This window comes from Sinocyclocheilus rhinocerous, unplaced genomic scaffold (genome assembly GCF_001515625.1).
Source record: "Sinocyclocheilus rhinocerous isolate Xijiao unplaced genomic scaffold, SAMN03320098_v1.1 scaffold2066, whole genome shotgun sequence".
In the NCBI taxonomy this organism is placed as follows: Eukaryota; Metazoa; Chordata; class Actinopteri; order Cypriniformes; family Cyprinidae; genus Sinocyclocheilus; species Sinocyclocheilus rhinocerous.
The window spans coordinates 72,785-87,042 of record NW_015641434.1 but is presented as its reverse complement, the minus strand read 5'-3'; the positions used below and the strand labels follow the sequence as shown (position 1 = coordinate 87,042).

General features: G+C 36.9%; 1 protein-coding gene across 1 annotated transcript; it reads right to left on the bottom strand.

Annotated features, from left to right (window-relative positions):
* Positions 1–828: 828 nt before the first annotated feature.
* LOC107754878 (integrin alpha-X-like) lies at positions 829–12,511 on the bottom strand (the record flags this gene model as incomplete). Its single annotated transcript, XM_016571489.1, has 15 exons — positions 12,382–12,511; positions 12,162–12,289; positions 11,874–12,019; positions 10,803–10,953; positions 6,058–6,205; positions 4,895–4,968; positions 3,155–3,295; positions 2,864–3,064; positions 2,597–2,730; positions 2,273–2,415; positions 2,036–2,184; positions 1,602–1,733; positions 1,432–1,502; positions 1,155–1,296; positions 829–927 (listed from the first exon to the last, which is right to left on the bottom strand). Coding segments are annotated over exons 1-15 (1,989 nt in total), but the record flags the coding sequence as incomplete, so codon positions are not given.
* Positions 12,512–14,258: the final 1,747 nt, after the last annotated feature.

Below are 14,258 nucleotides of genomic sequence, written 5' to 3'. Positions count from 1 at the left end.
ATGGATGGATTAGAAGAGCATTCACTTATCTTAGATGTTGATTTCGCTGTTCTGAAGCAAGCTGCAACTGCTACTGCAAGCACTAATCATATATTTGAATGTTGAGCAGCAAGCTCATTGGCTACTGATACAGGAGAAAACCAACCAGATGTGCCATGTGATAATAATGTCATTAGGTCAGACTGAGTTAGACCTATCGGACTGTGCCAGCTAGAGTTTCATGCCAGAACTCTGTATATCAGTAGGTCTTAAGTGGGTGAAAATACGGGCCATTTTTCGGGACGCTCCCTTGTAAGGATTTCTATATTGCCTAAAATATCCAGGTTTTGGCTGTTTGCACTGTCGATTGGTCAATTATGTACAATATCTGCATGTTATTGGTCAAACTACTTTGGATGTTTTAGGCAATATAAAAATCCTGGCCAGGACGTGTCCCATTTAAATGGCACATATGGCCACCCTAGTCTTAAGTGATATGTCAATATATATGTTGACGGATTTGAAGTATGCTTCTTATGAAATAAATATATTTTAAAGAAATTATGCCATAGTTTTTTTTTCCACTAGGGTATTCATTGACATTTACAAATTCCTCAGAGGCTTCAGAATCTACAGTGAATCCCTTTACGGTATGAATGATTAGAATCTGGGTGTCTTTCTGATATGTCATTGCAGAAGCCTTCTGGCAATGCTTGAGTTACTCAATCACGCATTATCACTAAAACTTATTTCCAAGTTCCAAGTATATTTTGAACCTCAGATTTGGTCTCAGATATTTAGACCTCTCTGTATCTATTTGTGTGTCTGTTCACACAGATTTCAACTCACAGAAGCGTTTCCTGCGAATAGAGGTTTGTTGACCTGACAGATGGTCTCCCCTAATAAAATTCCTCGCATGCCATCTATAGAATGGCAATTTGCTCTGCCCTGTTCAAACAGAAAAAAATGGTTTTCTTGATCATAAATACTGTAAAATCCTTTTCTAAGCATCCACATGACCCTACATAAGACAAGTGGTTTGGAAAATGGATGGATATTTCTTTTAAAAATATTTTTATGCACTTAAACTATTAAACTTGATCTTCATAATGTTAAATAATGAGCTATTCTTGCTGTATTTAAACCCACATGCCATGAACATCATCCTGTCTTACCACTCGAGGCATAATTCTCCTGTAGGAAAGTCCAAAGGGGTAGTTGAGGGTGAAGTGAGTGTTGTATGAGTTTTCTCCTTTGTTCTCTACAAACACTGTCACATTGATCTCCTGCATGATCCCAACCTCTATGTTAGCAGATCTGGATCAGAGAAACAAAAGAGACACATGGTTAAATCTCACTCATTTTAGATTAAGTCTAATTGACTGTACAACCAGTGGCTGGTTGGGGGAGTGTTCAAGATGCAGAAATGAACGAACTTCACCATTAACTTACCCAAAGCTTAAGTCCATTTTGAGGTTGTCAACACAAAGGTTGTCTGATCCACAATTCATCTCATAATCTAACTGTAATATGATTAAAAATGCACATATGTTCTCATATACTGTATATTTGTTCGCACCATTTCCACTTTGTGACAATTTAGGATTGAATGAGTCTCTTACCATCCACAATGTAGTGTTCTTTATCCATGGTAAGAGAACAGGCTGTAAGTTTTCCAGGCTTTGGGAGGGCAGACCCTCAAAAGTGATCATTAATTCATTAAGCAGTGGGTTGAGATAATCCTCTGCGCAAGCCTGGACAAGACAAGCAATATAATAAATTAAAAGGATTTTTTACTTTTTACTCTGGTATTGTTTCTCGTAAAAATCCATTTTTATTTTTTCGATTATTATTTTTATTTATTTCTACTGCCAACAGATACACCAACATGCTGCTGTGAGCATGAGAAATATGCTGCTGCTGCATCAGTAGGCATACATAAGTCCTGTAGCAGATCTAGACAGATGGAGCTAGGGGAGGTGGAGGGTTTCAGATAGCACATTGCAGGAAACTGGTATAGAAATATCTGCAACAAAAGGAGTGATATGTGACTTACCTCTATGAGGAATGGATGGTCTTTGCACACTTCCTCTAGTGTAACATTTACAGCATCACTGAGGACATGATTTTTGGGCAAGAAGTATGCTCTGTGGTTATATCGCTTGGCATCCAGCTTTAACGTATAGCTAATATTTGCAGCCAAATCTGGAAATGTCATTGAGTACTATTTTATGATATTTGCATAAAAATGTTTTTTTGAAATAGCAAAGTCTGTCATAAAATTTGACGAAACCTGTTATAGCATGTTTGTATCTGCTCATGTTGAAGCATACTGTCAAGGTGTTTTCCAGCGGCTTGGTGCAGTTTGTTTGACTGGTTGAGATTTTGGATGGACTGTAGGTTACTTTCACATCCACAAACACTATGGGTCTAGATCTGTATGTTGTAGAAAAGTACACATTATACACTTACAAAACATAAGGATTAACTAGATCAGATTGGGCCCTGTATGTTACTGCCTGTGAATTTAGTGGATGTTTACTTGTAATTAATCAGTTAATTCTATTAGATAGAATAAGTGTGTGAATATACTGAAGTCACAGGACGTATACTGTACCTAAGAAGCAAAATTGCTCCTTTTGATCCAACAGCAATGTCTGGTAGACTGTCTCCACTGTGATCTAAGGAGGACTGACTCAGAGCTTGTCCAAAAAACTGTAAACCTGAGCGTACAGATGATCCAGCAATTCTCTAAAACCACACACAGAATAATAGAACAGGGAAACTGATAAGAAAGGTCAAAAAGAAGTGGTATAAAGTGGCAGTCGACAAAAGGTTAAACGTACAACTCAAGGAACAACGCTAAGTACTAAAATAGGTAGACCTGTGAATATGTGGGATTGATTTGATCTACTCCTCCATTGAAGATGTAGATGCTGCCCTGTCTGTCCTCCTCTAAAGGAGCTCCAATCAGCACATCATTGAAACCATCACCATTCAGATCTGCTGGACTGGCCAGAGAAGAACCAAACCGACCCCTGTGACCTGCCATTCCAACCAGCGCCACAGAAAAAGTGAAGTATGGCTGCAAAAAGAGAAAAAACACAATGGTATATAGGGTATGAGTTTCTTAAGCTTTTAAAAGACTTGGATTGGTATTGGTATTTTACCCTACCTGCCGAGAGTAAAAGTACACAAAAACTCTGCCTTCAGAATGAGAGTCTACATAGGTTGGTGCAGATATTAATAGAAGATCTGTTTTTGAGTCACAGTTCAGATCAACCACACAGACCTCGGCTCCAAAGTACGATCCAATCTGAGGCTGAGAAAGAAGAAAAAAATCTGTTCAAAATTAAATCCTCTGCCAACTAAACTGTAGGCCTTGAATTGTTTTCTGTAGTGCTGATTTATTGCTTAAATGGTCTTATTTTTTTGTAGAGCTGCTTATAGCTGAACTAAGCTTTTTTCATAATTGATTAACTTTACAGTTATTGAACTGAACTGAATCAACACCAAACTGACTGTTTTTAATTTAGGTTAATTTATCAGGGGTTGTCATTAGGTAACTAAACATAATTTCTGGTCCTTGAATCTATGTGTATATTCACAAGTATTTCCAAGTGGTTGTTTCTGGTGTCCAATAACAGAAAATATTACATAAGAGCAGGGCCGTTATGGGGCGAACGAGACGAGACGTGCGGATCCATTTGCATGCTTTTATTAAGACATGGTCAAAACAGGCGAGGGTCAGACAATGGCAAACAGGTATATTGAGGGCAAGACACAAGAGTAGTCCAGTGAACGGGTGTGGTAAATCTCCGGCGAACAATGTCCAAACAGGGTAATCCAAAGGGTAAATCCGAAACACAGACGATGGTCCAGGCGAGGGGTAAACAGTATCTGAACAAGGCGAGACAAGAGGGGTAATCCAAGACAGGCGATATACTTCAGGGCAGGCAGAGATCATACAGAAACGAGATAGACAGGCTAGAATCAGAACATGGGAAAACAGGCAAGGCAAGACTATGACTAGACTTTGACTAGAAGTAGCAACTAAGGCAGAGAACTGGCTCCGTAAAGTAGCTATCTCTAGGAGAGGGATATACGCTAAACAATACTTGGCAGTTTGAGAAGGATCTGAGTGGGTGTAATATAGTGTGTGTGTGATTGGTTACAGCTGTGTGCAATCAGTGCAATGGATGATGGGAAATGTAGTCCAGAGTGACATGCAACAGTCTGTGTAATGTGAAAGTCAATATAATGGGAGGGTGACCTCTGGTGGCAAGCGGACGGAAGTTCATGGACAGGATTCGTGACACTATCTGCACAAAATGCCCCGAATGCATGAACGTGTTTGCGCGGCTCTGAATGAACTCCTTTTGTGGAACAGGAGGGCCGCCCCCTGATGACGTCATAATATGCAAATTAGATGAGTATATTTACACCCCACATAAACTTTCGGTCATGCCCAACATTTTTCTAACTTTCATTATATATCTATCTTTAAGCCCTTTCAAGCCACAAGCTTTTGAAATCTTGATGTCAAAATCCAGCATTTTTCCAAAAAACCCTGGCGCCTAAAGGGTTAATAGGCTGTATATTAACATATTGGGAGAAAACCAGTAGTTCTATGTGCAATCAAACATTTGAGCACCCCCATATAGCCAAAATAGCATGATCATAACACCCTGTGAATATTCGATTGTGAGATTGGTAGTCGAATCGGGCTCCTCCTATCGAAGCATCGAATCTTCGACTATTCGGGGTCACCCCTAGTTATAACTAAGGATTTTCTTAGTTTAAGGAGTTTGTTGTTGTATCATTTTGATATTGTCTACCATTAACTGTTAACAGTTGACCAATAAAAAAATGCTCAATAAAAAAATATTTTTCAAATGCTTGCAAATTGAGTTACATTGGATGTAAACACTGCAGTAAATCCATCCTGAGCAAACTCCATTGTGGCAGAATCGCCAGTGGTCTGGACACCTGAAAGAATATATGGGGAAAAAAGTATTTAAAAGAAGTGAATATGATCTAAGATCATACCATAATCAATAACGTATTGACTGTGACTGTGCTGTTACAATATCAGCATGGCTGTGATTTGACCATAGTGAGCAAATGTCAAAGATGAAGTTTTTTTGTTCAGCACTAGGGGTTGCACCGACTAATCGACTAGTCGACTTCAATGCTCTGCCATGACGCTTTAAGCTTGACGTCGACTAGTCACTGGTCCTATAGGGGGCGCAACATGATAAGAAATCTGTGAAGGACTTCAACATTTACGCTCCGTTTCCCAACAGTTAAAATTACAAATAAATGCATATTCTGAAAGCGCTCCACAAGTCATTATTATAATGATTGTATTACTGAAATTGAACGGAGGAATGCACGTTTTAAACAGCTTATTTTACAGGTAAGTTAATCACCGTTCTAATCTAATGTGCTACTGCACTGTAACACGCACACATAGGACAGTAGCGCGTACATCTCGTGCAGATCGCGCGCGCACAGAATCTTTTAGCACGGAAATTTATTGTCAACACTGTTCTGTGATTTCTCAATAAAATAGCTTAGAAACTGAAAAGTTCAAGCATATATTTCGTAATAACTAAATCCCACAGCTTCAGTACTAGTAGAGAGACGCTGCCATGTAGAATTAATTCAGACACGCAATCGCTCTCACTAATGCATTCATATGAATGTAATCTTTACTGTGCTACTTTATCTGTATCTGATTTAGAATGAACAGAAATCTGTGAGAAATATAATGACCCAAAGAACTGATAAAAATTAGCTGTTATAGGAGCAATAGCCATGTGGGCAGCGCTGTGGCATATGCCATAGCTGTGCACAAGGTATTTGTCACAGCTCCAGACTTATTTGTTCATTAATGATGTCATCAGCGACTAGTCGACTTCGACTCGACTTTCATCACATAAAAGTTGACTTTAAAAAATCAGAAGTCTTTCAACCCCTATTCAGCACTCATGCAACACTGACTGTCAATTCCATTTTCATTGTTTCCCTCATCTACACCTTTATCGTGTTCTTTGCTCTTATTTGTAAATTTACCTTCTATAGCGATGTTTTCTTCCAGTTGTTCACGGATGCTGTCCAATGCGTCAAAGTCAGTCACATTAAACACGTGTTCAGCAACAGGAGCAGATGCAATAACATGTAACTGCTGCTTTGTGCGGGCATCATCAAAAGCTTCACCAATCTTTGGGAATTGAAAAGACTAGACAGGTCATTTTGGAACATTCAAAAATTTTGTTCTATTATATCGTTTATTGCAAAGATAAAGGTAAAGAATCCTCACTTTTTTGACTGATAAGTTCATGCAAAGACAACCTTTTTGTCATCATTATTCTCTGAAATTGTAAACACTGTAGTAGTCACCACTGCGTGAAAAGACTAATTTCCGGGATAAATAGGACAATGGAAATTTCAGTGAAACTTAAGGTGTACGACCCGTGTACGAAAATTTCCTAGGCAAGTGTGCTGAGATTTTCGGATACAGGATATTTCTGATTGCACACACTAAACATGTTCAGAGATTTCCAGTATACCAGCCCTTATGAAAATAACCCATGGTTTTATTATAGTAAAAGTGTAGTTACCTTTTTTGGCAGATTGATTGCCATATTTGTATAACCACAGTTTTAGGAATACACGTTTTTAACTACAATAACCATGTTTTTTTTTATGTACCATGGTTAATTGTCATAAGGAGCAAGCACTGTCATGTTTTTTGGGGTGTTTATCAGTTAAAAATTAATTGACCAGTCATTTTTTAACCTGTAGGCAAGTTTAAATTAATCTGAATTGAATTAATCTAAATGAGTTCTTTGATTAACATAATCGTAAAATTTGAGTGAGATTAATAAATTCGCGGGTAGTGTTGTATCTCGGGGTTTGTTATAGTTTGGTAATCGAGGTAATGAACACAGTAATATCACGCACGGACATTTCAGGCCTCGCATTTGGAGCTGAAACACCCAAGACTCGAAATCCTTGACGGCCGTGAATCGAATATTTTTGGAATCGACTCCGAGCATCACTGTTCTTACTCCTCCCCTGCTGCCTCACTGACTGCAGCTTTTGTGCGTGCGCTGACGGCGTGCGGTATTTTATGAGAGATTTACCTCAGACGAAGGTAAGCGTGAATATACAAAACGATTTTAAATAACATGTTTACATAACATAACATAACAAGAACATAACATTAAAGTTGTTCGATGTTGTAATATTTTTTTAATTGTATTTCTAGCATGACGTTGTTTCGAGCCGTTTATTCCAGCTTCAGCTGCTCCGTTGCTGCACGAGCTGATTTTCTGAGATTTTTACTTAGACGAAGGTTAGTATGCATACATAAAACCATTTAAATAACGTTTATCAGACATAACATGTTATATCATTTCTTTCTAACTGTATTTCTAGCCCGGTGCTGTTTCGAGCCGTTTGTTCCCGCTTCAGCTGCCTTCAGTCAGCGCGAGGTGACAGCCGTCGAGTGTTTTCAGAGAGATTTAACGTTGTCAGAAGAAAGTAAGGGAGAATTTACAGAAACGTTTTAAATAGTCTATTTACCAAAACATAACATAAAGTGTTTTAATGTATATATTTGAGTGGGTTTATGTTGTAAAATTAATCTAACGTTAGCTATCTTGGTAAGCTGCTAACGTTAACTGGTAATTAGCAACTTCTACATTAATTTAAAAAAGTTTTAAAAAGTTAGCTATTAGTAAAATGTACATGTGTATTAATTAACGTTAGTTTAGCTAGCGTGCTTAAGTTGTTAACATATTCCCCACTGACAAATCTGCAGACACATTCTCCTGAACTGTTTTCAGAGGCTCCAAACACTGACTGCAGCTGACTTTGGATTCACCTGAAACGCCCTCTGAGGAGAAATGGTGCATCTTAGCAACATAATTTGTTAATATATCATAATTTCCAAAGTGTAGCGTAAATTTCACTCCTTTTGTTTATGCCAATGTTCTAGTTTAAGTGTCAAAATCTACAATGTATTTTGTTTGAGGTCAGACAGCCAATGCTGCCATTCTTCTGGAAAACTGCTGCTCTTCAAAGAACAGTCATCAATCAGGTAATTTGCACACAGAAATGTTTTTTGAATACCATTCAATTACCCAGGTTATCTTATATTTTATTCAGTTACTAAATCTGCAAGATAGCACTTTGACTAGCTTTGATTTTTTCCTATTCTTAATTAAGTTTACTTTAAAGTTTGAGAGAAACATTTTCAGATAATCCAACCAGTTAGCATCAGAGTAAGTCTATATATTGCCACTTTTCTCACCTCCATTCCCAGAGGACAGCAGGCCAAATATGCTTATTCTTTACCCCTTCCTATGTACATATGTACGGTGACCGGGAGGGGACATCTTCAGTTCACTCAGTTTTGTTGTGGCCACGTCATATTAACTCGTGGGAACGTGATAAAATGTTGTGGCCACGAGATTGCTTTGTTGAGGTAACGACATCCTTATGTCGTGGCCTCGAGATCCTATGTTGAGGGAACAACATATTCTTCTCGTGGCCAGGAGTTTAATGCGTAAACAAACCTGCATGACCATAGCAACCTGGGATTATCAGAGATGGATTTATTAATAGTTTATTTTTAACTAAGAATTTATAATGTTAATTATTGCAGAAATTATTACATTATTAAATTATTATATTAACCATAGGCCTAGGTTACCGAACTGTACTGCACATGATGTAGACAGAATTCAAAAGAAGTTTATCATGAATAAATGTTACATAAAGCACATAAAATAACAAGAAAACATTTTTATCCATCCCTTAGTCTTGTAAGTCCATGAAATGATCATCTTTTTTCCATAATATTTGTGTACTATTATTAAAATTATTGGTTATATTTTTATATTCGTTGCTATGTATATGATTTTTTCTCCTTCATTTCGATCTCTTTACTTAACGTTCTGAATAGTTTTGTAAATAATAGCCTACTGTAAATGCTCGACATGCCAATAAAGCTTTGATTATGCTATATGACTTATGGGAATTTTTACTGGAAGTGCAGTTTAAAGGTTGAATTTAACATATATTTCAGCTAATTAATAGACTATAATTATAAATACTATAGTGTTTCATTGATGAATGAATCATTCGCATAGTTTCATTTGTAAATGAAAACACTGCACGCTAATTTATCGTCAAATACCAGTGTAAATACAATCATAAAGTCAAAACTTTATTGGCATAATTGTCAGGTGTTTACAGTTTTTGCACTTTTCTATGCGCTAGCATAATTATTCAATACTAGCATAATTATACAGAACGTTAATTAGGTAAAGCAATACACAAATTGAGAGGGGAAATACGCATATATAACAATAAATATAAACAAATAAAAACACATTTCTGCTGAAGGGCACAGGTAAATATTACATTTATTATAATGGGTTTATGTGAAGATTGTTTTAAGTTCACTTAAATTAGAAGTTATTTTTTTAAAGTCTAATAAATATTAAAATTGATAGCTCTTAATTATACTGTAATGTTTAATGGCTATAGTCAATGGTTAAATATTGGGGGGGGAGGGCAATTTTATAGAGAAATCAGTATTGGTATCATTGATACTGGCCTTCAGTCATAAAAAAGATGCCATTAAACAAATATAAAAAATATATATACTGTCTTTATGTTGTTTGCACATTAATTTGAAGATTGAATGTGAAATTAATGCAATATAAAAGTATATTGAAAAACTTTACTGTTAGGTGGGATTAATCGCGATTAATTTCAGAAAAATGTGCGATTAATTAGTAAAAAAATTTTAATCGATTGACAGCACTAGTAAATATCTGTTATGTAAAACTGCTTATTCAGGACAGTACTAAATAAAAATAGCATGCAATGTTTATGATCCCTCTGATTTTGTTAAAGCGGTAATCACTGCCCTGACATTGCAGTGTCCATTGCAAGTGTATTCATTATTGTGTTTGTTTTTTATTAGTATACATTTTTTGTTTCTTTTTAAAAATATTTGATTGTTTAATCAGTGTAATGATTTTCTTGAAGTGTCTGTGTTTTTAAAATCTTTTTCTCAATCTAAATGATTAGTTAAATGTTGCAGTCCTGTTGCGTTTGTTGAATAATATTTGCAGTCCAGTTAAATGAAAAATAAAATTATTTTGTTTACACTTTGCTGTGTTTGTGGCTTTCTTTACAGTTTTTATGAGCGCATATGACGCATTTTTGTGTAGAAGGCCAGTTAGCATTTAAAATATATTAAGTGCACGGTAATTTTCAGATGTTTACTGAGATATGTGATTGGCCGTTTACGGAGATTTAACTGTTTGTGAACAGGACGATAAGTGGATTTACCGGTGAGTGTGTCAACATTTCCGTCTGTGTCTGGGGGTTTATCGCCGAGCACAAAAGAGTCAGTTTCTGTCCGTGTCCATAAGTCAGAAACGCCAGGGCACATACACGGAAACTGCCGGAAACTTGCCGTTTACAGGGTTGTGCGCTGACGTGAACAGTCCGGAAACGTGCCTTTTCATGCAGTGCACTGTATATGAATGAGGACTAGAGTTTTCAGACTTAAAAAAAAAAGACAAAAACACAATGAAAGTATAATAAAAGTACTCAATACATGTTTTATGAACTGAATCAACTAATTAAATGAAAAAAAATGACTCAAAAGAGTGACTTGTTGACAACTTGGACACTCTATTTGGAGGACTACATTAATTCTTCTTTTTATGTTTTAGTTTTTGCATCCCTTTTGACGCTCGAAGGCCTTGAGTCAAAGAAAACGTGGATCTTACGCCAATAGCAAATCGGATAATATTCTTCTTTTCTGCCTTTTCAACAGCACCTCTGAGATGAGGTTCATCATTTGATCTACCATCAGTAATAACAATTAGGATTTTAACTGCTGATTGCCTCGCCCCTCCTTCAGTTACGAAGAGCTCATCCCTGTACAATGGAAATAAGAAAAGCATCATAAATAGTGTTGAAAACAGCTATTAGAAGTCACATAATTGTTTGTGCGCTTTACTTCTTATGGGTGTTGCAGTTTCAAACTCAGAAAAACTATTTGTTTTTCTCCAGATCAGCCAACCCCTTAAAGAAATAGTTTATTCAAAATGAAAATTTGTTGAAACTTTGCTCAGCCTTAGGCCATGTAGGTGAGTTTCTGGACAACAGATCTGGAAAAATTTAGCATTCCATCACTTGCTCAGCAATGGATCCTCTGCAGTGAATGGGTGCCATCAGAATGAGAGTCCAAACAGCCGATAAAAACATCACAATAATCCACAAGTAATCCACAGCACTCCAGTCCATCAGTTAACATCTGGAGAAGACTAAAGTTGAAACAAATCCATCTTTAAGATGTTTTTAACTAAATTACGAGTCCATAATCCATATTAACGCTTCCTCTAGTGAAAAAGTGCATCTCCTGTTGTTTCTCCTGTTGCTTTTTTCACTGGAGGAAACAATCTTATCGATAGAGGACTTATATTTCAGCCAGAAGCAACATTTTATAGTTAAATTTGTTTCTTACAAACATGCAGGTTTCTGCTTCTTAAAATGTTAACTGATGGACTGGAGTGGTATGGAGTACTTGAGGATGATTGTGGTGTTTTTATCAGCTGTTTGGATTCTCATTCTGATGGCACCCATTCACTGCAGAGGATCCATTGCTGAGACAGTGATGCAATGACACATTTCTCCAAATTTTCATTTTATGGTGAACTATTCCTTTAATATGCTACAAAATCAGTTTTAGAAGATCTAAAAGTGAGATTTGGATCAAATAAAATAAGGTTTGCACGAATACATTCTGAAGTGGCATTTTGAGATACTCTATATTGACAACATTAGAAGTGACGTACACAAGTTTATTTATAGCCTTTGCACTGTAGGTCCATCCTTTTTGCTGTTTAATCTCTTCTATTCTTTTCCTCCATGAATCAATGTCATTGACTGCTTCAAACTTGGAGTGAATTTCAAAACCAGTGGAGAACTGTGCAATGGCAAACTATACAAAAAGAACACATACGTCTGTGCATTACATGTCATTCAAACATGCTGTTCCTGTCTAAATTGGTTATGGGCTGCAATGTGAACCACACTTTTCTGAGTAGCATCTAAATGTAAAAATTGGCCATATGGACTCCTACCTGAGAACTGCAGTTGGAAAAACTCTGGATTATTGTTGTGACAAAAGTTTTCATTTTAACAAAATCTACGTCTTCTACACTCTCAGAGCCATCTATTAGAAAAGCGATGTCTATTTCTAGAGGGCAGCCTGTGAATGAAGAGTTTAGGAAAACAGGCATGTAATTAGATTATCAATCAGCAATACAAAGAAAAATCTAGGTAATTCTTCATTTCACTAACTTCTCAAAGCACTTGGTATAGGTGCACTCACTGCATCGCTTCCGCTCATGATAAAGCACATACCATTGAGGGTAGTAAGCACTTTGCAGTCTTTAGGAATGGTTGGACCACAAACCTGAAGGAAAGTCATTGTATTAAAGACATGTCAAACATTGTATCAATTGTATCAAATGTTGAAAGTATAAATCCCAGAATCCTGGTTTAAAATCATCCAATCAGTGCAATATTCAGCCCAACATTTACATAAGGCATTGTTAGGGTTTGTTTTGGGTTGTGTTGGTGTTCATGTCTTTTGCTTTGTATTCATGCTTTAAGTTTAGTTTCCTGGTTTGTCATGTGTTCCTTGCTCCTCTTGTGATCATGTCATGTGATTCCCTTTTCTGTAGGTGCGTTCAATTTGAAGCACGGCTACAGACGGCAGTCATCGAGAATAGCCACTTGCAGTAGGGGGCGGAGTTGAAAACAGAGCCGTCAAGCCGGACACTTTCTGCTCCACGCCATCTGTTCAAGAATAAAGTTCAACGTAAATATATACTATTTAAATACTAATAAAGTGGGGGAATGTATGCTTTCATCAGTGTTTTATGATAAACGTGACTCAATATAACATTGCGACTACAGTAAAAAAGCTTTTACTGTTCTAAAAACACAGATTTGTGGCTATTATTAGAATTGAAAAGGTTAGAATAAACCCAAAACACCGCTCGCATGGTGTTTGCATACTCTATCACAGATGAAGTGAATTAAATGCAATAATTGTCAGATATACAGACGTTTCAGAAACGTTTTCATGAGCAACAGAAACACTTTTTATATACTGCTTAATACAGCGCCATCTGTTCAAGAATAAAGTTCAACGTAAATATATACTATTTAAATACTAATAAAGTGGGGGAATATATGCTTTCATCAGTGTTTTATGATAAACGTGACTCAATATAACATTGCGACTACAGTAAAAAAGCTTTTACTGTTCTAAAAACACAGATTTGTGGCTATTATTGGAATTGAAAAGGTTAGAATAAACCCGAAACACACGTGATAGTTGTCATGCGGTGAATCTGGCCAATCGTGAAACAGCTGTGTCGTCATCAACGCTCCTGCAGCCGCTCTGAAGAAACTGCGCCGGCTGAGTCAGCCGGCTGCTCTCGAAACGCTCTCATGGTGCTTTGATGCCACACATGACAGTGACGTGGTGTCGGCGCCGTCTCAAGTCGGACAAAATTTCTAACCGGCATGCACTGCTTCAAGTCAGAATTTGATCGATCTGCGCAGTGCTGCGTTAAGTCGAACGCACCTTGTGTTATGTTCTGATTTGTTCTTTGGTTCATGTCTCATGTTCTCATTGGTTGTCTTAGTCATGTGTCCTGTCTCTCATTGGTTGGTTCTTGTCATGTGACCTGTATTGTTTGCTATAAGTAGCCATCATGTTGCCATTGTCTCTCGTCGTGTATTGAATGTATGTACCTGCTGTCGGTGAGTCAAGTCTGTTCAAGTCAAGTCTCAGTTTGGGTTATGTTTGGAGTTTGGATTACTGTTGTAAATAAAGCTGCACTTGGGTTCATCTACTACTCGCCTTCAGTGGACTATCACTACAGGCATCTGTATATATATTTATTTGTGTTTTAGGATGAACATACAACATACCACTGAATTAGAAGATTGTGTATCCTTAGTCATAGAAAGTCCAAGAGACATGTTAACCGCTTCAGAAGGCACTGTCATTGTATAAATAATTACAATTGTTTAGATTTTACATGTCAAACAGACTTATCACTTGTAAATATGAAATATGAAAAACGAAATACCATTAATTGTCACTGGCAGGCAAGTTTCCTGTGACACGGTACAGCTATAAACTTGTCCTCTTGTGTTAT